Here is a 14,412-nt window from a genome sequence, read left to right on the forward strand (position 1 = left end):
TGGATCAATGCAATTATGGCTTATACCAACAAAGCCAGTGGGCTAAGCTAAAACCAGACACTCTATAGCTAGCTAGCTAGCTTCAACACATAATATTGTATATCTCATGCCTGTTGATACTATTACCCTCCTTATAAGAGTACCTAAGAATACCACTTGTCCAATGATGAATATACAAGCAATTAGCTAGACAACAACCTCCCCCCTTTCCTAGAGAGCTGTAGCTTAGCTATGCTCTACATAATAACCTCTCTTGTACAATACAGAACACTTACCTATCTCAGCTGATCCAATCCACGCTACGACCAACTCTTGCACAATGAATGTATGGACTATGCAGTGAGCTTGAGCTGCTTTGATCTCTGCTGCTAGCTAGCTATTGCAATGAAGGCTCCCAAGACAAACCCATGGGACAATACAGGTGTGACGTCATGAGTCATAAAAAGGGTGTGTTTCATTAGTACATGGGCGCATGCGTATCAAGCCTGGCTAATTGGATAGTTTTCAGTATGCTGGTCTTTACCCATTAGCTAAACCCAGTACACAGAGTTGGTTAGTGTGGCCGGCCTGTTAGCTAGCTGTTGGATCTCATGTCTCTATTCATAAACTCAGGAGGAGGCGTCCTGGGTGCGTCAGGCGGTGCACACAACCCAATGAAGGATTTCGAAGTTCAGCAACCACCGGAAGACTCCATCAGTAAGATTGCCTTCAGCTCTCACGCACAGACCAGTAACTACCTTGTGGCCTCATCCTGGGATAACCACGTAAGCAATGCACAGCTGACATGCGACTACAACGTACTCCCCTTTCCCCTCTCCAGGTGTATTGTTACGAGGCTGGGGATAACTCGACTACGAGAAAAGCACGTACCTCACATTCGGCACCTGTCCTCGACTGTTGCTGGCACTCGGTAAACACAGCCACAATACATATAGAATGGCATCAACTTAAATATGTTGAAATCCTCGATTTTAAGTCATGTTATATACTCAAATTTTTTCTGGCTGGCCCTCCCACACATACCCCAGGATGGCACCAAGATCCTAACTGCCTCGTGTGACAAGACGTGCAAGTTGTGGGACCTCCAGTCCAACCAGGCGATAGACGTGGCCCAGCATGCTGCCCCCATCAAATCAGTACACTGGATCCAGTCCCCCAACTACCAAGTGGTCGTCACTGGCAGCTGGGACAAGACTCTCAAAGTGAGGACTATGGTCACAAGGCCCTAGGCTGTCCCCTTGAACACTAAAAGTCTGGTCTGTACTAGTAAAGGTTGCATGCCATAGCCTATGCTGTTCTGTGATTTCGAAGGAAAGCCTGAGAAGGGAATTTTATATCTCCAATGATCTCTTTGCACACACTCACAGTTTTGGGACACACGGACTCCTAACCCCGTGCTGACGCTACAGCTGCCCGAGCGCTGCTACTGCATGGATGTGGTGAGTCACATGACCTATAAATGCCTCCTAGAATCATTCTTCGTGTTGTTCTTTCCTCCCTCCATCAGATGTATCCGATGGCTGTGGTAGGGACTGCCTCCAGGGGACTGATTGTATACCAGCTGGAAGGAACACCCTCGGAATTTAGGGTAAGTCATGAAAATTGACATCTCTTGAGAGACGTTAGTTTCTAATTGATAGTGTAAGGGGAAGAACTGTCTTCTTGCTATGACATTGTATGCCTTGATATACTTTTAGCATTATGCATTTGACTGATACGTAATTAACTCTTATCTATTCGTAATATTATAATTATTTCCTCTGTTGCATTGTTCGGATCACACACTTTTTTGCAGAAATTCGACAGTCCCCTCAAGTATCAGCATCGCGCTGTGCGAATCTTTAAAGACAAGCAGAACCAGCCGACTGGATTTGCCCTAGGTTCCATTGAGGGACGGGTGGCCGTCCACCATATTAACCCACAGAACCCGTGAGCGTGCACACTAATGCACGCGTGCACACTAATGCACGCATGCACACACACACACACACACACACACACACACACACACACACACACACACACACACACACACACACACACACACACACTAGTAGAAGAATGAAAAGTATGTATCTTTTTTTATTCTCTTGCTCAAATCCCCCACCCCCTCATACACACACACACACACACACTTTATAGTCAGAAGGACAACTTCACGTTCAAGTGCCACCGGTCTAATCCTTCCACCCCAGGAGCCTCCCAAGACATCTACCCTGTGAGTCAGTGTGATGTCATTACCATGGTAATGTGGTGCAAGATGTCGTGCTGAGTCGTTCTGATACTAGTTATGGGTAGAGCCTCTGCTCACTCATGATTATACATGCCGTATGCAATGTCGTGTAACCTGTTGCCATACGCATGTCTGCATCATGTGACTACCCCCCTCCCAGGTCAACGACATAGCGTTCCACCCCCAACACGGCACGCTTGCCACGGTGGGTGCTGACGGGAAGTTCGGTTTCTGGGACAAGGATGCTCGCACTAAACTGAAGAACTCTGACTCAATGGAACAACCCATCACCAGTTGCTGCATCAATAACAACGGCAACGTGTTCGCCTACTCTGTCAGCTATGATTGGTCCAAGGTGGGATTACTATACTACTATTAGACTACTTTGATATTGTCCAAGCTTTAGGTGAGCGTCTCCTAGGTTATTACACACCAGCTGTACGTGTCTGAGCCCAATGTTCTCACTAAGCAGTTGTGTACACAGACAATATATTCCGCATTCATTTCCCGTCTTCACACCCATGCAACACACGCATGCACGCGCACACAGGGCCACGAACATTTCAATCCCCAAAAGAAGAATTGTATTTTCCTGAGAAATATTCAGAAAGATAACGAGATGAAGCCGAGAGTCAAGAAACGATAAACTGTCAGACTCTTGTAACTATAATTGTGTTTGTATAGCTCAATTTCTGTAGGTACTTCATTCTCAATGGCTGTGTGTTCTTTGCTCAATATTAAGAGTCAAGTTGAGATTGTTAAAAATGTAATGAGGTAAATTCGTCATAACCATTTTGTTTGCATAAGTCTTATCTAAAAATACTTCCTGAAATCATAATTGATGAGAGCAGTGAAATTTAACAAGTTCGTATTAAAAGAATGATGATATATAGGGAGACCACATGTGTGTGAGGAGGTAGATGATGGAGAGAGCCTCCACTGGTTTGTGAGACTTGGGCTTTGGGCCCCTCAACGGCAACAGGAACAACACCAGGACACTCTGTATGGGGGTACATGTGTGGGGGATACGTGTGTGGGGGGGTACATGTGTGGGAGATACGTGTGCGTGGGGGGTACGTGTGTGGGGGGTATGTGTGTGGGTACGTGCGTGTGTGGAAGAGGGGAGTAGTTAGTACATGGGTTAGAGTTAGAGTTAGGGTTGTGTAAAAAAATAATGAAGCGTGTGATGTCACAAACAATAATGCTACACACATTAACACTTACATTGTCACATAGAACATACCAGAATCATGACTGCCTCTAACGGCCACAACAGCCGGTGTAGTCCCATAGCATATGAGGAGACCACACCTACCAGTACTGTAGCCAGCACGGCCAGGAAGGTAGGCCACTTCCCGCACACCACCAGGTACGTACCCTTCAACTGCAGGAAGAGAAAGAATACATCACTGATTGGTTAACTAGTCCAAAAAATGGAAATGTTTAAAATCCTTACGTCTCTTAACTTTACCATTGCTATAGTTACAAATAAGCCCCACCCACCCTTGGGAGAGTGGGATCCAGTTTCCGGCATATCTCGTACGTAAAGAACCCTGAGAAGCCGACACTGCCGAGATATACCCACCCTGTCAGATTGTACCAGGGTGAGCCCCCGAGACCAGTGATGAACAGCGCTCCAAAGTATATTGAGAGCTGTGGGTAAGGCGTGTCATGTGACTGTCATGTGGTAGTCATGTGATTACCTGATGAATGAGGCCGTTAATCATCACGTGCTCGTCCAACCATTTTGATATGCCAAATTCAATGTACATCAGGAAGGCGTAGAAGATCTGCAGAATGTAAATGTTTCAATTGTGGCTAAAAAACGACTCACTATAAGTAGATAGAGACCAGTGACTGTCCAGTTGAACCTGAGGCCCATGACAATAGAGTAGGCGAGCATGGCTACTATGGTGATGTTTATCACTGTGCACATCTCGTCGTATCGCAGGAGACCACGGGGGAGGGGTCTGCATAGGAGCAAGAGAAGATCACATGAACTGAGTCAAGAGATGGACATAGTCAAGAGTTTCTTTTGAAGCAAATAAAATGTTCCTAAGTCAGTATGTGTGTATGCCCACCTATCAGGGTGAACGATCTTGTCCTTCTCAAAGTCCTTAACGTCGTCCATCACCCTCACCAACAACAGCAGCGTCTGGAGGGGGGAGGGGGTAGTCACACACACACAGTATGTCAAAGAAACACTGCTGCCTCATATGCTACCTTGGTAACTGTATGCTAAGACATGATTACTGTAGAGTGGATTTATAGTTTATCACTAAAGACATCTTGTAAGTGAAGTGACAGCAATTTAGCAGAAGTATGCTGAATTTTTTGATAATGGTTAGTTAGTCACGCACCATCATTCCAATGAGCCCCCAGGCAAATTTATCCCAGTCCACTGATCCTTCGGCATACATCAGGCCAGATAAACAAGGTCCAGCTGCCAGCAGTCCAAACACTAACGGAGGAGCTCTCTCGTACAAGAATACCAGCCAATTGTGCAAGCTGCATGGAGAGAGAGAAGGGACGGTTAATGCTATACAATGTGTACGGTATGTGTCATGATTCTGTGTGCATTATAATTATTATAGTACGTTATGAGTAATCTGTTACCTCCATCTTGGAATCTTGTCATAAGGCACCTTCTGGATTTCTTTAGCAGCCATACTGAGTGTTCTTCTTGAAGTTAAGTAGCAAAGACAATGCAAAGATATTCGATGTCTATAATAATATATTGCAAGGGCCAAGGGGCTAATTCGAGGTTGGGGCTATGAACGAGGGATAGGTCAAAGTTCACTTTCTTAGTAGGCGTGGTTATTAAAACATGGAGGGAGCCGGAGCCGGAGCTGGAGGCAGCAGGAAGATTGTGGAGGTCTTTATAGAGACAGACTCGGAGAGTGACTCCTCAGAAAGCAGCAGTCACGAGGAGACCGCTGAGCCCACTCTGACCACTGTGGAGGAACCCCCAGACCCAAGCCCCACTAACCACCCCACTGTCACTCAGAGCTCACCTGATGTCGATGATGGAGAGAATCGTAAGCATGTACATTTAACAAAGTCAACGTACATTGTCTGTTATTTTAACACACAACAATTTTTTCCAGAGTCAGCACTTTCTCCTATTGACAATTCCCAGCTTGTGAGCACGTTCTATCATGGTGATGAAGATGAGTCTATGTCACAAGAAGAACCCGACATCAACTTTCAAGAACCACTGAACAACATCTTTGAGGATTCCATAGCAACCACTTACACACCATCCGAACCGACACCAGTCACAGCAGACTTGCAGCCACCTCCAGAGGACAAAATAATCACCGACGAACCCCCCTTTGCAGTCGTGGAAAAGTCAAAAGTCATTGATAAGAGCAACAGTCCCCCTCTAGAGCCAAAACCGATTGACCCGAACAGAGAGTATTGTTTTTGCAGGCAGCCTCCAGACACCCACTCTATGATATACTGTCACCAATGCCTGGAGTGGTTTCATGGCGAGTGTGTTGGACTCACTCGACAGAAGGCAGCCTGTATCAAGAGGTTTTATTGTCCACTGTGTATCGACAAGAACCCCAGTCTAGTGAGTGTGTTTGAGAGCAGAGCTGAGGGGACCCGGCAGCATGGGGTGGGGCAGGTCAAAGGTCAGGAGAAGAAATCAAAGAACAAAAAACACTGTAGAAGGTGAGTATGACATCTGTAGCACTAACATACCGCCGGTAAATTGACAGTGCCTTTTGCTGTATGTGTACAGCATGCTGAAGAGCTTATTAAAATGTTATTGATACATGTAATTCTAGTTCTAGTTGTATATTGTAGTGTGTATCAGACGAAACTTTCTTGCCTCAGGTGTGGTGAGTGTGTGGGGTGCCTGACTGAGATGGACTGTCGAAAGTGTCGGTTCTGCCGAGATATGACCAAATATGGTGGCCGAGGCAGCCTCCGTCAGAAGTGTATCAAGCGGCAGTGTCTGCGTTACTCTCGCATCCTCCATGCAGAGGACCCGATATACACCACCAAGGTGGCCCCTGTGATCCAGGAGGAGTTAGAAGCTGGGTTACGAGCTGTGGGGGGTAATACATCCTCCCCCCGCCATGAGGACCAGTTGGTAGATGTGGAGAGACCTGACATTGATTTTCGCATGATTACTGAACCTACTGAAGAGGAGTATCTGCCGCCACCAGCAAAGAAAAAAGTGAGTATTGTCAAAAAGGGGAAAACCCCAGGAAAAGGAGGTGTATCAAAGGGTGGCACTAAGGGTAAACCTGGAGGGAAAGGACGTACTGTGAAGCCAAAGAAAAAGACTCGACTGAGCACTTCTGACTTTGATTTCGACGAATTGGTAGGTCCATTGCATTGTGTACAGAATAATTATGTTGCGCTCTATTACAGCAGCCACTGTCTGGTAGGAGGTCCAGACAACCATTCTCGGATATTGTGGGGGGTGGTTACTATCGTGACGAGCCCCCCCAGCAGTGCTATGGACCGGAGTGTGTGTTTCCAGCGCGACCTCACTCTAAGTACTGTAGTGAAGAGTGTGGCATACAGCTGGCAATGAGGTGAGAATGAGCTTAACTATTTGTAGTCTCCTCTGCTGTTAAGAATTCAGTGCATGCATATTTAGAAGAGGTTATTATTTGCCCTCCCCACACATACGTACACACACATGTACACACACACAGACGTATCCGGAAGCACCTCCCTCAGCAGAGAAAGCTGTCGGATGAGGCAGAGTCTCAGGCAACGCACAGAAACAAGGCAAACCTGGAGAGACTAGAGGAACAACAAAAGGTGGGCGTGGATTTCTTTGTGTTATAGGTTGTAGACACTGCTCTTTGTTTTGAAGGCTATAAAGAAAAGACTAGAAGAGTTGGATGGACAGACGATTGCCATTGACAACCATGTTCAACAACTCTCTAGTATCACTCCAGTTAGCGAAGACGAGGTATATGCATATCATCCTCTCCCCTCTTCCACCCTCACACCCCTCACACTCCTCACACTCCCTTCTTACACCCTCCACCCTCACACTCCCCTCTTACATCCTCACACTTCTCACACTCCCCTCTTACACCCTCACACTTCTTACACTCCTCACACTCTCCTCTTACACCCTCCACCCTCACAGGCTGATGCAGACAGTGATGACCTAACAATCCACTGTGCCACGTGCAGTCAGCCAGTCACTCTCAAGAAAGCCATGCCTCACTTTGAGAGATGTTTCAACAGGGTACGCAATATCAGTCGACAGTGTTCTAAGTTAGTGCACGATATTGTGTTCCCATTGTAGCTGGAAGGAATGGTGTCTTTTGGCTCCATTGTGAAAAATGAAGGGTAAGTTGTCACCATACTGACAGTCAATTTAGTGTATGTATAAATCCAGCAAATTGATCTTGCATGGGCTTCTATGTATAACGCTCAGAGTACATGTGAAAGTGTATGTGAAAGTGCAACACACAATGGTGTTGCTGTGTCCCATCAAGTACCATGATAATTCCCATAAATTATTATATAGGACAAACATCTTCTGTGACAAGTTTGACTCCTCCCAAAAGACATACTGTAAGAGGCTGCGGGTCCTCTGTCCTGAGCACACCAAAGAACCCAAGGTGGGGGTAGTACTGTGGGGGGCCATTACTTGGCTACAGCTCAGTACAACAAGTGTGTAGTCTACCATAGCTACGTATGGGAATGAAACATGCATTCTGTATCCCTAACTTCTTTGGTGAATTCAGAAGTTGAGTGCCCATAACTTAAAGTTTGATTGCACTCCACCTATTCCCCCTCCCCCTCTCAGATTGGCCCCAACGAGGTGTGTGGGTGTCCCCTGGAGGCACAGTTCCCCTCTCAGCTGCAGAGGAGTCGGATGTTCTGTCGTCTGCCAAAGAAGTCGTGTGGGACACACTACTGCTGGGAGAAACTCAGGAAGGCTGAGATAGACCAAGTGAAGCTCAATCTAGTGAGTTCATTCAGTACAACATTGGATGGACAGTCCAATGTGTCAATGCTTTTATCTAAAAGTGAGCCCTTTCAGACAATGTGTTAAAATCAAATATCGGCTCGTTTTCAGCAAAAAACCATGGGCATTTAGGTACGTAGCTTTCAGAAATTTATTGATCGCAAACTTGAGTTATGGCCAATCAAGAGTTGTGTTACATGCCATCGTATTTTCGAACGAAAGCACTGTCTTTATTTGTCTAAGAGAGGTATTCAATACAGTGTCCCTTATTTTGAGGCTCCACTGTCATGGTATCAATTCTGCCATAGTCTACAATGTATACCAATGAGCAAACTGCATAGGATTTGCAGCTACGTACATGTATCTTTGTTATGTGCTCTGTACGTTGTTATCCCACCCCCCCTCCACCCCCACAGTACCTGAAGCTGGAGGAACTGAATGAGGGCAGTCGATTGAATCAATGGCAGATCAACTGTCGCAGTTCACTCCTCGCTGTAATACTGCATCACACTGTGGACCACGACAAGGCTACACTTGTTGACCACACCCATAATACCATAACTGAACCGTCAACATTGACTTCATAGTTGTAAGCCATAAATACTTGTGCTTCCATATAATTATTATATTGATAACCATGGCTACATGACTACATGATTGCATGTACATGTAATGCAATATACATGCACATGCATGTAACATAACTAGCTAACTGACATTTTCGTACCCACACTATAAATGGTCCTTTTAGACACTCTTTGTGTCTCATTCAATAACTGTGTTTTCCTTGTGCTCTGTATTGAGGGCCATTGTCTTAAGGTGTGTAGAAATGGATTGCATTAGCCTTCTTTTCAGGCACTTGTACATGTGGATGTTCTCGCCTTTGCAACACCGTTTCTTCTTCAGATTTACTCACTTAAATTACTGCTGTTACAGTCAGCAAGATTAAGCATAGCTTGTTCTAGGCGTAGCTTTTCTCTCAGGAACTAGGTACACTATTTGATAAGAGCTAGCTAACCGTGTGATGATGTTAGTTTGTAGAGTGTTTGTGCTGTTGTGTGTGACGATCGTTGCCCTCGGTCACGGGGTCAGCAATCCGGTGGAGCTCATTCAGAGGGAGAATGCCAAGGTGGCCTTGGGTACGTACGTGTAGGTTGTGATACTTGTAGTCTATGCACTTAAGGTAGCATTATACATGTATAGGAGTCTTCTGCATTGTACAGACTGTAGCATTATTTGTAGCACATCTTATTCTGCCTTACACACATGTATAGGAGTCTTCTGCATGCATTGTACTGTAGAATAAGTTTATAGCATTGGCTGTAGCGTATATTTTACATAATTTACCCACGTCCCACCCTCATATGGACACAGCCAGCAGTATATCGTTCAAGTTGTCCACTACCTCACTGAACAAGTCTGGTGAGTGGGTGGAGGTCTCCTGGGATAATGTGGACAGCCCTGACGACTACGACTGGGTGGGCGTATTCTCCCCTCCCCTCAACGATATCTATCAGATCAACCTCCAACAACAGGCTCCTGTTAAACTACAGGTACATACAATGTACTTGTAACACATACATGTGTGTGTATTGTAGAGACTGAGCGGGATAGAGAAAATAATTCTGTTTCGATCGGGTGATTATTTCCATCGATTTTCTATTTCTCTCTATGCAGTTTGCCAGTTACTCGGAGACCCACTTGACTGGTGGTTATGGCTCTCTCAAGTTCACGCTCATGAACATGCGAGACGAGTACATTTTTGGCTTCTTCAGAGGAGGTACGGTCAGACTTAGTGTATAAATGTCCTCAAAGTGTTCCATGCATGGTCCAACCATAGGCCTGAAATGTGACTCCACTCTACACCTACATATATATACAGCAGCTTTTATAGCCACCAAACTTGCTTTGAAATGTCCTTTTCTACGGTACTAGCTATTCCTTTACAGAAATTCATAGTGGATGATAGACTCGGTCCTCCTCCCTATGGTGGCCGACTGCTCCAACGTGTGTCCCTGCTCAGTATTCCCCACTCCTCTGCAGGTCTCAATAAACCCACTCTTGTGTCCATCAGCAAAACTGTCTCATTTTACAACTACAACGAACCAACACAGGCACACCTTGCACTCACTGGGGATCCCACCGAGATGATGTAATGAATACGTGCATGTTAGCTTATTCTGCATGTTAGCTTATTCTGCATGTTAGCTTATTTTGCATGTTAGCTTATTCTGCATGTTAGCTTATTTTGCATGTTAGCTTATTCTGCATGTTAGCTTATTTTGCATGTTAGCTTATTCTGTATGTTATATACAGTATACAGTGTATGTTTTGATGTTCTAACCATCAGTGTACCATAACAGCCTCCAGTGGACGTCACGTGATCGTCTCATGCCCGTGGTCTACTGGGGCAAAGAGAGTGGAGATTATGAGTATAAGAAAACTGTGAGTTCCTTTTGGTCTTATCATAGACATGATCATAACCCCCCACACACACACACACACACAGGCTGAGACAACATCGTACAATGCTACTGACATGTGCGGGAGCCCTGCCACTGACTGGGGCTGGAGGCACCCAGGTCTACTGCACCACGTCACTCTAGACAAGTGGGTGTGCATGGTGCTTGCTACACCGCAGTAGACTTAATACTGCATGCACTCTATACTACTACAATGTTTTGCAAGCATCAAGCCTATGCAAACTTTGCGAGTGTGTATCGCAAAAAACTGTACTGGTACTTGTATGACATCACAATCGCAAATTGTCATAATTGATTGCTGCTAAATTTGTCTCGTTCACAATGTTCATTTGTTAAACAATGTCATAACCACTGAGCCACTTATTGTCCATTCTGCTTTCTCCCGTGACAGTCTGACTCCAGGAGAGATACACTATTACAAGTACGGAGACTACTATGCATGGAGTCCAGAGTACAGCTTCAGAGCCTCCCCCTCTGCCGGTGCTGATGTCACCACCACTGTCATCACTTATGGCGGTATGTATGATATTCAGTTAATGGTACATGGACTTCTAGAGTCATGTACAAATATGAACAATGTAAGTAAATTCGTCCTCTTTGGAATATATCCTACACACGCACACAGACATGGGGTGTGGTCAGGTTGATGACACACTCTTCCTAGCGGAGGATATTCAGCCGCACTCATTTGACACAACTGACCTCATTTTGACCATGCTTGATGACATTGACTTTGTCCTCCACATCGGGGACATCAGCTACGCACGAGGGTTCTCCGCTGTCGTGAGTGCATGATCACGTGTACATGTGTGCTTGGGTGATAACCTGGTTAATGTAGCCTCTACGGGGGGAGGGGGGGTAATCTGAGCACTCCATTGAAGTAATTGATGCTAGGAAACACCCCTTAATCTTGTCACATTAATACAATGTACAAACCCATTCCATTCTATATCCTCAATCATGCATGCGTTGTGTAAAGTTGGCCCACCACAGACTACAATGTACTAGTGCCCATGCAGTATCGACTGTAGCACCATTTCTTTTTAATGAAGTGTTAACTAATTGGTTCACATTCTCTCATGCAGTGGGACATCTTTATGGACCAGATAGAGCCCATTGCTGTCCGGGTCCCCTACATGGTGTGCATTGGCAATCACGAGAGGAACTGGTACGACACCTAGTAAGTGTTCTATTGTGTGTGGATTAGTCGACATTATACATGTACTGTCTATTGTAGTCACCTTCTACAATACAGCCCCAATATGTGTCAACCTGAATACGTGTGTAGCATACATGCATGTAATCTATGTATTGTGTAAAATGTTCATGTACATTACACAGTTTCCATCATTATTATGAACACCGTAGCAGTTACAATAATACTTCCATGTATGTGCACACTGTCAATAAAGTAGACAATGTGTAATGTATGTCTCACATTCCCAGTCCTGGGATATTCGACAACCCCGAGTCAGGTGGCGAGTGTGGCATCCCTCACTACAAGAGGTTCCTCATGCCCCGCCCAGGGGAGGACATGGCCTGGTAAGAGGGGGGAGGACATGGCCTGCATGGTAAGAGGGAGGGGGAGGACATGGCCTGGTAAGAGGGGGGAGGAGGACATGGCCTGGTAAGAGGGGGGAGGACATGGCCTGCATGGTAAGAGGGGGGAGGACATGGCCTGGTAAGAGGGGAGAGGACATGGCCTGCATGGTAAGAGGGGGGGGAGGACATGGCCTGGTAAGAGGGGGGAGGAGGACATGGCCTGGTAAGAGGGGGGAGGACATGGCCTGCATGGTAAGAGGGGGGGGGAGGACATGGCCTGCATGGTAAGAGGGGGGGAGGACATGGCCTGCATGGTAATAGGGGGGAGAAGGACATGGCCTGGTAAGAGGGGGGAGGAAGACATGGCCTGGTAAGAGGGGGGAGGGATGTGGGGCTACATAAATGTTATGTATGGTTCATATAGAATATTGGGTAGTCGTTCACTAAGAGTGTAGTTTTAGGTATGTATTAGTGTGAATCGTCAAATTGTTTGGGAAAACAGGAGTACACGATTGGCTGCAGAATCAAACTCTTCTGAAATTTTATGTTCTGGGCGAAATGAATGTTGCTGTACAGGTTTGGGTTTGATTATGGCCTGATCCACTTTGTGATGATGAGCACGGAGCACGACTTTGACATTGGCACTGAGCAGTACTACTTCTTAAAGGAACACCTGGAGAGTGTGGATCGTAGCGTCACCCCCTGGCTCATCTTCACCGGACACAGGTCAGGAAGGAGGGGGGAAACAATATACATAACAAATCTCAGCTTCCATTGGTAATTTACCCACTTTGCATACAAGAGTTTGCTTGTGAAAAGTGGAGCATACATGTATTGTACTACAAGCCTTTAGGTAAGTTTTACTTTTCATTTTTTAGTTTTAGTATGGTAGGCCCAATGTATTATCTTGTAGCGCTGTACACATCACATTATCCCCCCTCCCCCTTCCCCAGACCAATGTACATAGCCAGCTCTGAAATTGAGGACCATCAAGTAGTGGCTCAGAACCTCAGAGACAACATCGAGGACCTCCTCTATGTAGGGTTTGTATTCACATTCTACATCTCACAATAGTATAATGGTCACTTCAAAGAGATTGAATATTCATAATACACGTATAAAAGACAATATCCCATATCACTTGATTGTATCCCTGACAGGACAATAACGTTGATATAGCGATGTGGGCCCACCACCACTCGTACCAGCGCACTTGTGCCGTGTACAAGGAGGTGTGTACGGACGGAGCTCCCATACACACTGTCATTGGAATGGGAGGACGGGAGTTGTCCACTGACCTCATTCCGTACGTACCGATACTCCATACAACTTGTACTGCTGTATTATGTACAATGTGTGCAACACCAGAAATCACTGCTTGTATACTTGTCGTTGTTTTTTCCACGCAGAACTGAGACTCCGGATTGGATTGAAGCTGTTGACTATTATGTAAGCTCAATACAACATTCTACACTTGTGTTCTATAAAATATTGACATAGATACATGTATACGTACCTTAATTAATGATGCCTATAATAACATTATTCCTTCCCCTCCAGCACTATGGTTACGCCAAGATCACTGCAGACTCAAGCAGTTTGACGTGGGAATTTGTCCGAGATGAAGATAGCACCACCTACGACGAGATCGTCCTCTCACGAGATGTCCAGCAGCGCTCCCACAACTCAAAGGTCAAAGGGCGCCACTCGAGTGTCAAAGGGCGCCACTCGAGTGTCAAAGGGCGCCACTCTAGTGTCAAAGGGCGTCACTCAAGCGTCAAAGGGCGTCACTCAAGCGTCAAAGGTCGGCATTTTGATCGAACACCAAAGGATTTTCATTCCAAACACACTCCTGATGATGAGATTTTGGAACCTTACCAGGACGCTAATGAACTTTAGATATAACAGACACTGTACTTTAGGTAGAAATAGGTATCGATGTACACATTTTGTATAGAAACAAAAACTGTGCAGATAAATAATGGAACATTGAGTTTGTGTTAACAGTACTGTTCTTTGTCACAGAGAAAAATGCAATTAATGTTCATATGCATGCATGTCATGCACTGTAACCGAGAAACAAAAGCTCTTAGATCATGTATATACCGGTAACATGTCTCATACATTATTTTCACTGTCAACATAATAATTATAATTATTGTGTCAAATTGAAATTTGTTGCCAAAACATATATTTATACA

At 45.4% G+C, this 14,412-nt stretch overlaps 5 protein-coding genes across 5 annotated transcripts in view; 3 read left to right on the forward strand and 2 right to left on the reverse strand.

The window, feature by feature from the left end:
• The window catches only part of LOC135331122 (CYFIP-related Rac1 interactor B-like), a 5,102-nt gene extending 4,666 nt beyond the window's left edge, over nt 1–436 (reverse strand). The window contains exon 1 of the mRNA XM_064526179.1: nt 276–436. The gene's annotated coding sequence lies outside the window, so the exon portion shown is untranslated. The remainder of the gene's footprint in view (nt 1–275) is intronic.
• A 61-nt stretch (nt 437–497) lies between these two features.
• On the forward strand, nt 498–2,986 carry LOC135331114 (mRNA export factor-like). The gene is made up of 9 exons (XM_064526172.1): nt 498–764; nt 821–910; nt 1,029–1,202; nt 1,368–1,439; nt 1,508–1,588; nt 1,796–1,929; nt 2,143–2,218; nt 2,394–2,588; nt 2,784–2,986. The coding sequence occupies exons 1-9, from the start codon at nt 591–593 to the stop codon at nt 2,877–2,879; spliced, it is 1,092 nt and encodes a 363-aa protein (XP_064382242.1). The 5' UTR covers nt 498–590; the 3' UTR covers nt 2,880–2,986.
• LOC135331124 (uncharacterized) lies at nt 2,978–5,011 on the reverse strand. Its single transcript, XM_064526181.1, has 8 exons — nt 4,850–5,011; nt 4,594–4,741; nt 4,315–4,388; nt 4,068–4,203; nt 3,937–4,023; nt 3,737–3,886; nt 3,477–3,617; nt 2,978–3,233 (listed from the first exon to the last, which is right to left on the reverse strand). Exons 1-8 carry the CDS (start codon nt 4,900–4,902, stop codon nt 3,105–3,107), a joined length of 918 nt encoding a protein of 305 aa, XP_064382251.1. The 5' UTR covers nt 4,903–5,011; the 3' UTR covers nt 2,978–3,104.
• Nucleotides 5,012–5,027: 16 nt separating this feature from the next.
• On the forward strand, nt 5,028–8,826 carry LOC135331101 (CXXC-type zinc finger protein 1-like). Its single transcript, XM_064526148.1, has 11 exons — nt 5,028–5,271; nt 5,341–5,911; nt 6,077–6,569; nt 6,620–6,786; nt 6,910–7,018; nt 7,074–7,172; nt 7,356–7,457; nt 7,518–7,561; nt 7,743–7,836; nt 8,025–8,186; nt 8,603–8,826. Exons 1-11 carry the CDS (start codon nt 5,061–5,063, stop codon nt 8,771–8,773), a joined length of 2,223 nt encoding a protein of 740 aa, XP_064382218.1. The 5' UTR covers nt 5,028–5,060; the 3' UTR covers nt 8,774–8,826.
• Nucleotides 8,827–8,901: 75 nt separating this feature from the next.
• On the forward strand, nt 8,902–14,385 carry LOC135331104 (uncharacterized). Its single transcript, XM_064526151.1, has 15 exons — nt 8,902–9,325; nt 9,561–9,739; nt 9,864–9,966; nt 10,230–10,338; nt 10,550–10,631; nt 10,696–10,796; nt 11,061–11,185; nt 11,295–11,452; nt 11,755–11,849; nt 12,116–12,211; nt 12,788–12,937; nt 13,165–13,249; nt 13,372–13,517; nt 13,621–13,660; nt 13,772–14,385. The coding sequence occupies exons 1-15, from the start codon at nt 9,211–9,213 to the stop codon at nt 14,108–14,110; spliced, it is 1,923 nt and encodes a 640-aa protein (XP_064382221.1). The 5' UTR covers nt 8,902–9,210; the 3' UTR covers nt 14,111–14,385.
• The last annotated feature ends 27 nt before the right edge of the window (nt 14,386–14,412 follow it).

Source organism: Halichondria panicea, chromosome 2 (assembly GCF_963675165.1).
Source record: "Halichondria panicea chromosome 2, odHalPani1.1, whole genome shotgun sequence".
NCBI classification, from domain to species: Eukaryota; Metazoa; Porifera; class Demospongiae; order Suberitida; family Halichondriidae; genus Halichondria; species Halichondria panicea.

Excerpts from the sequence above, each read along its gene's own strand:
- LOC135331101 (XM_064526148.1), top strand. The coding sequence starts at position 5,061 with ATGGAGGGAGCCGGAGCCGGAGCTGGAGGCAGCAGGAAGATTGTGGAG. Across the intron at positions 5,272-5,340 it reads TGTCGATGATGGAGAGAATC|AGTCAGCACTTTCTCCTATT; the intron begins GTAAGCATGTAC and ends AATTTTTTCCAG. Across the intron at positions 6,570-6,619 it reads ACTTTGATTTCGACGAATTG|CAGCCACTGTCTGGTAGGAG; the intron begins GTAGGTCCATTG and ends GCTCTATTACAG.
- LOC135331114 (XM_064526172.1), top strand. The coding sequence starts at position 591 with ATGTCTCTATTCATAAACTCAGGAGGAGGCGTCCTGGGTGCGTCAGGC. Across the intron at positions 1,440-1,507 it reads GCTGCTACTGCATGGATGTG|ATGTATCCGATGGCTGTGGT; the intron begins GTGAGTCACATG and ends TCCCTCCATCAG. Across the intron at positions 2,219-2,393 it reads CCTCCCAAGACATCTACCCT|GTCAACGACATAGCGTTCCA; the intron begins GTGAGTCAGTGT and ends CCCCCCTCCCAG.
- LOC135331104 (XM_064526151.1), top strand. The coding sequence starts at position 9,211 with ATGATGTTAGTTTGTAGAGTGTTTGTGCTGTTGTGTGTGACGATCGTT. Across the intron at positions 9,967-10,229 it reads TTTTGGCTTCTTCAGAGGAG|GTCTCAATAAACCCACTCTT; the intron begins GTACGGTCAGAC and ends ACTCCTCTGCAG. Across the intron at positions 13,518-13,620 it reads TTGTCCACTGACCTCATTCC|AACTGAGACTCCGGATTGGA; the intron begins GTACGTACCGAT and ends TTTTCCACGCAG.
- LOC135331124 (XM_064526181.1), bottom strand. The coding sequence starts at position 4,902 with ATGGCTGCTAAAGAAATCCAGAAGGTGCCTTATGACAAGATTCCAAGA. Across the intron at positions 4,742-4,849 it reads GACAAGATTCCAAGATGGAG|CTTGCACAATTGGCTGGTAT; the intron begins GTAACAGATTAC and ends CTCTCCATGCAG. Across the intron at positions 4,024-4,067 it reads CTGGTCTCTATCTACTTATA|ATCTTCTACGCCTTCCTGAT; the intron begins GTGAGTCGTTTT and ends TACATTCTGCAG.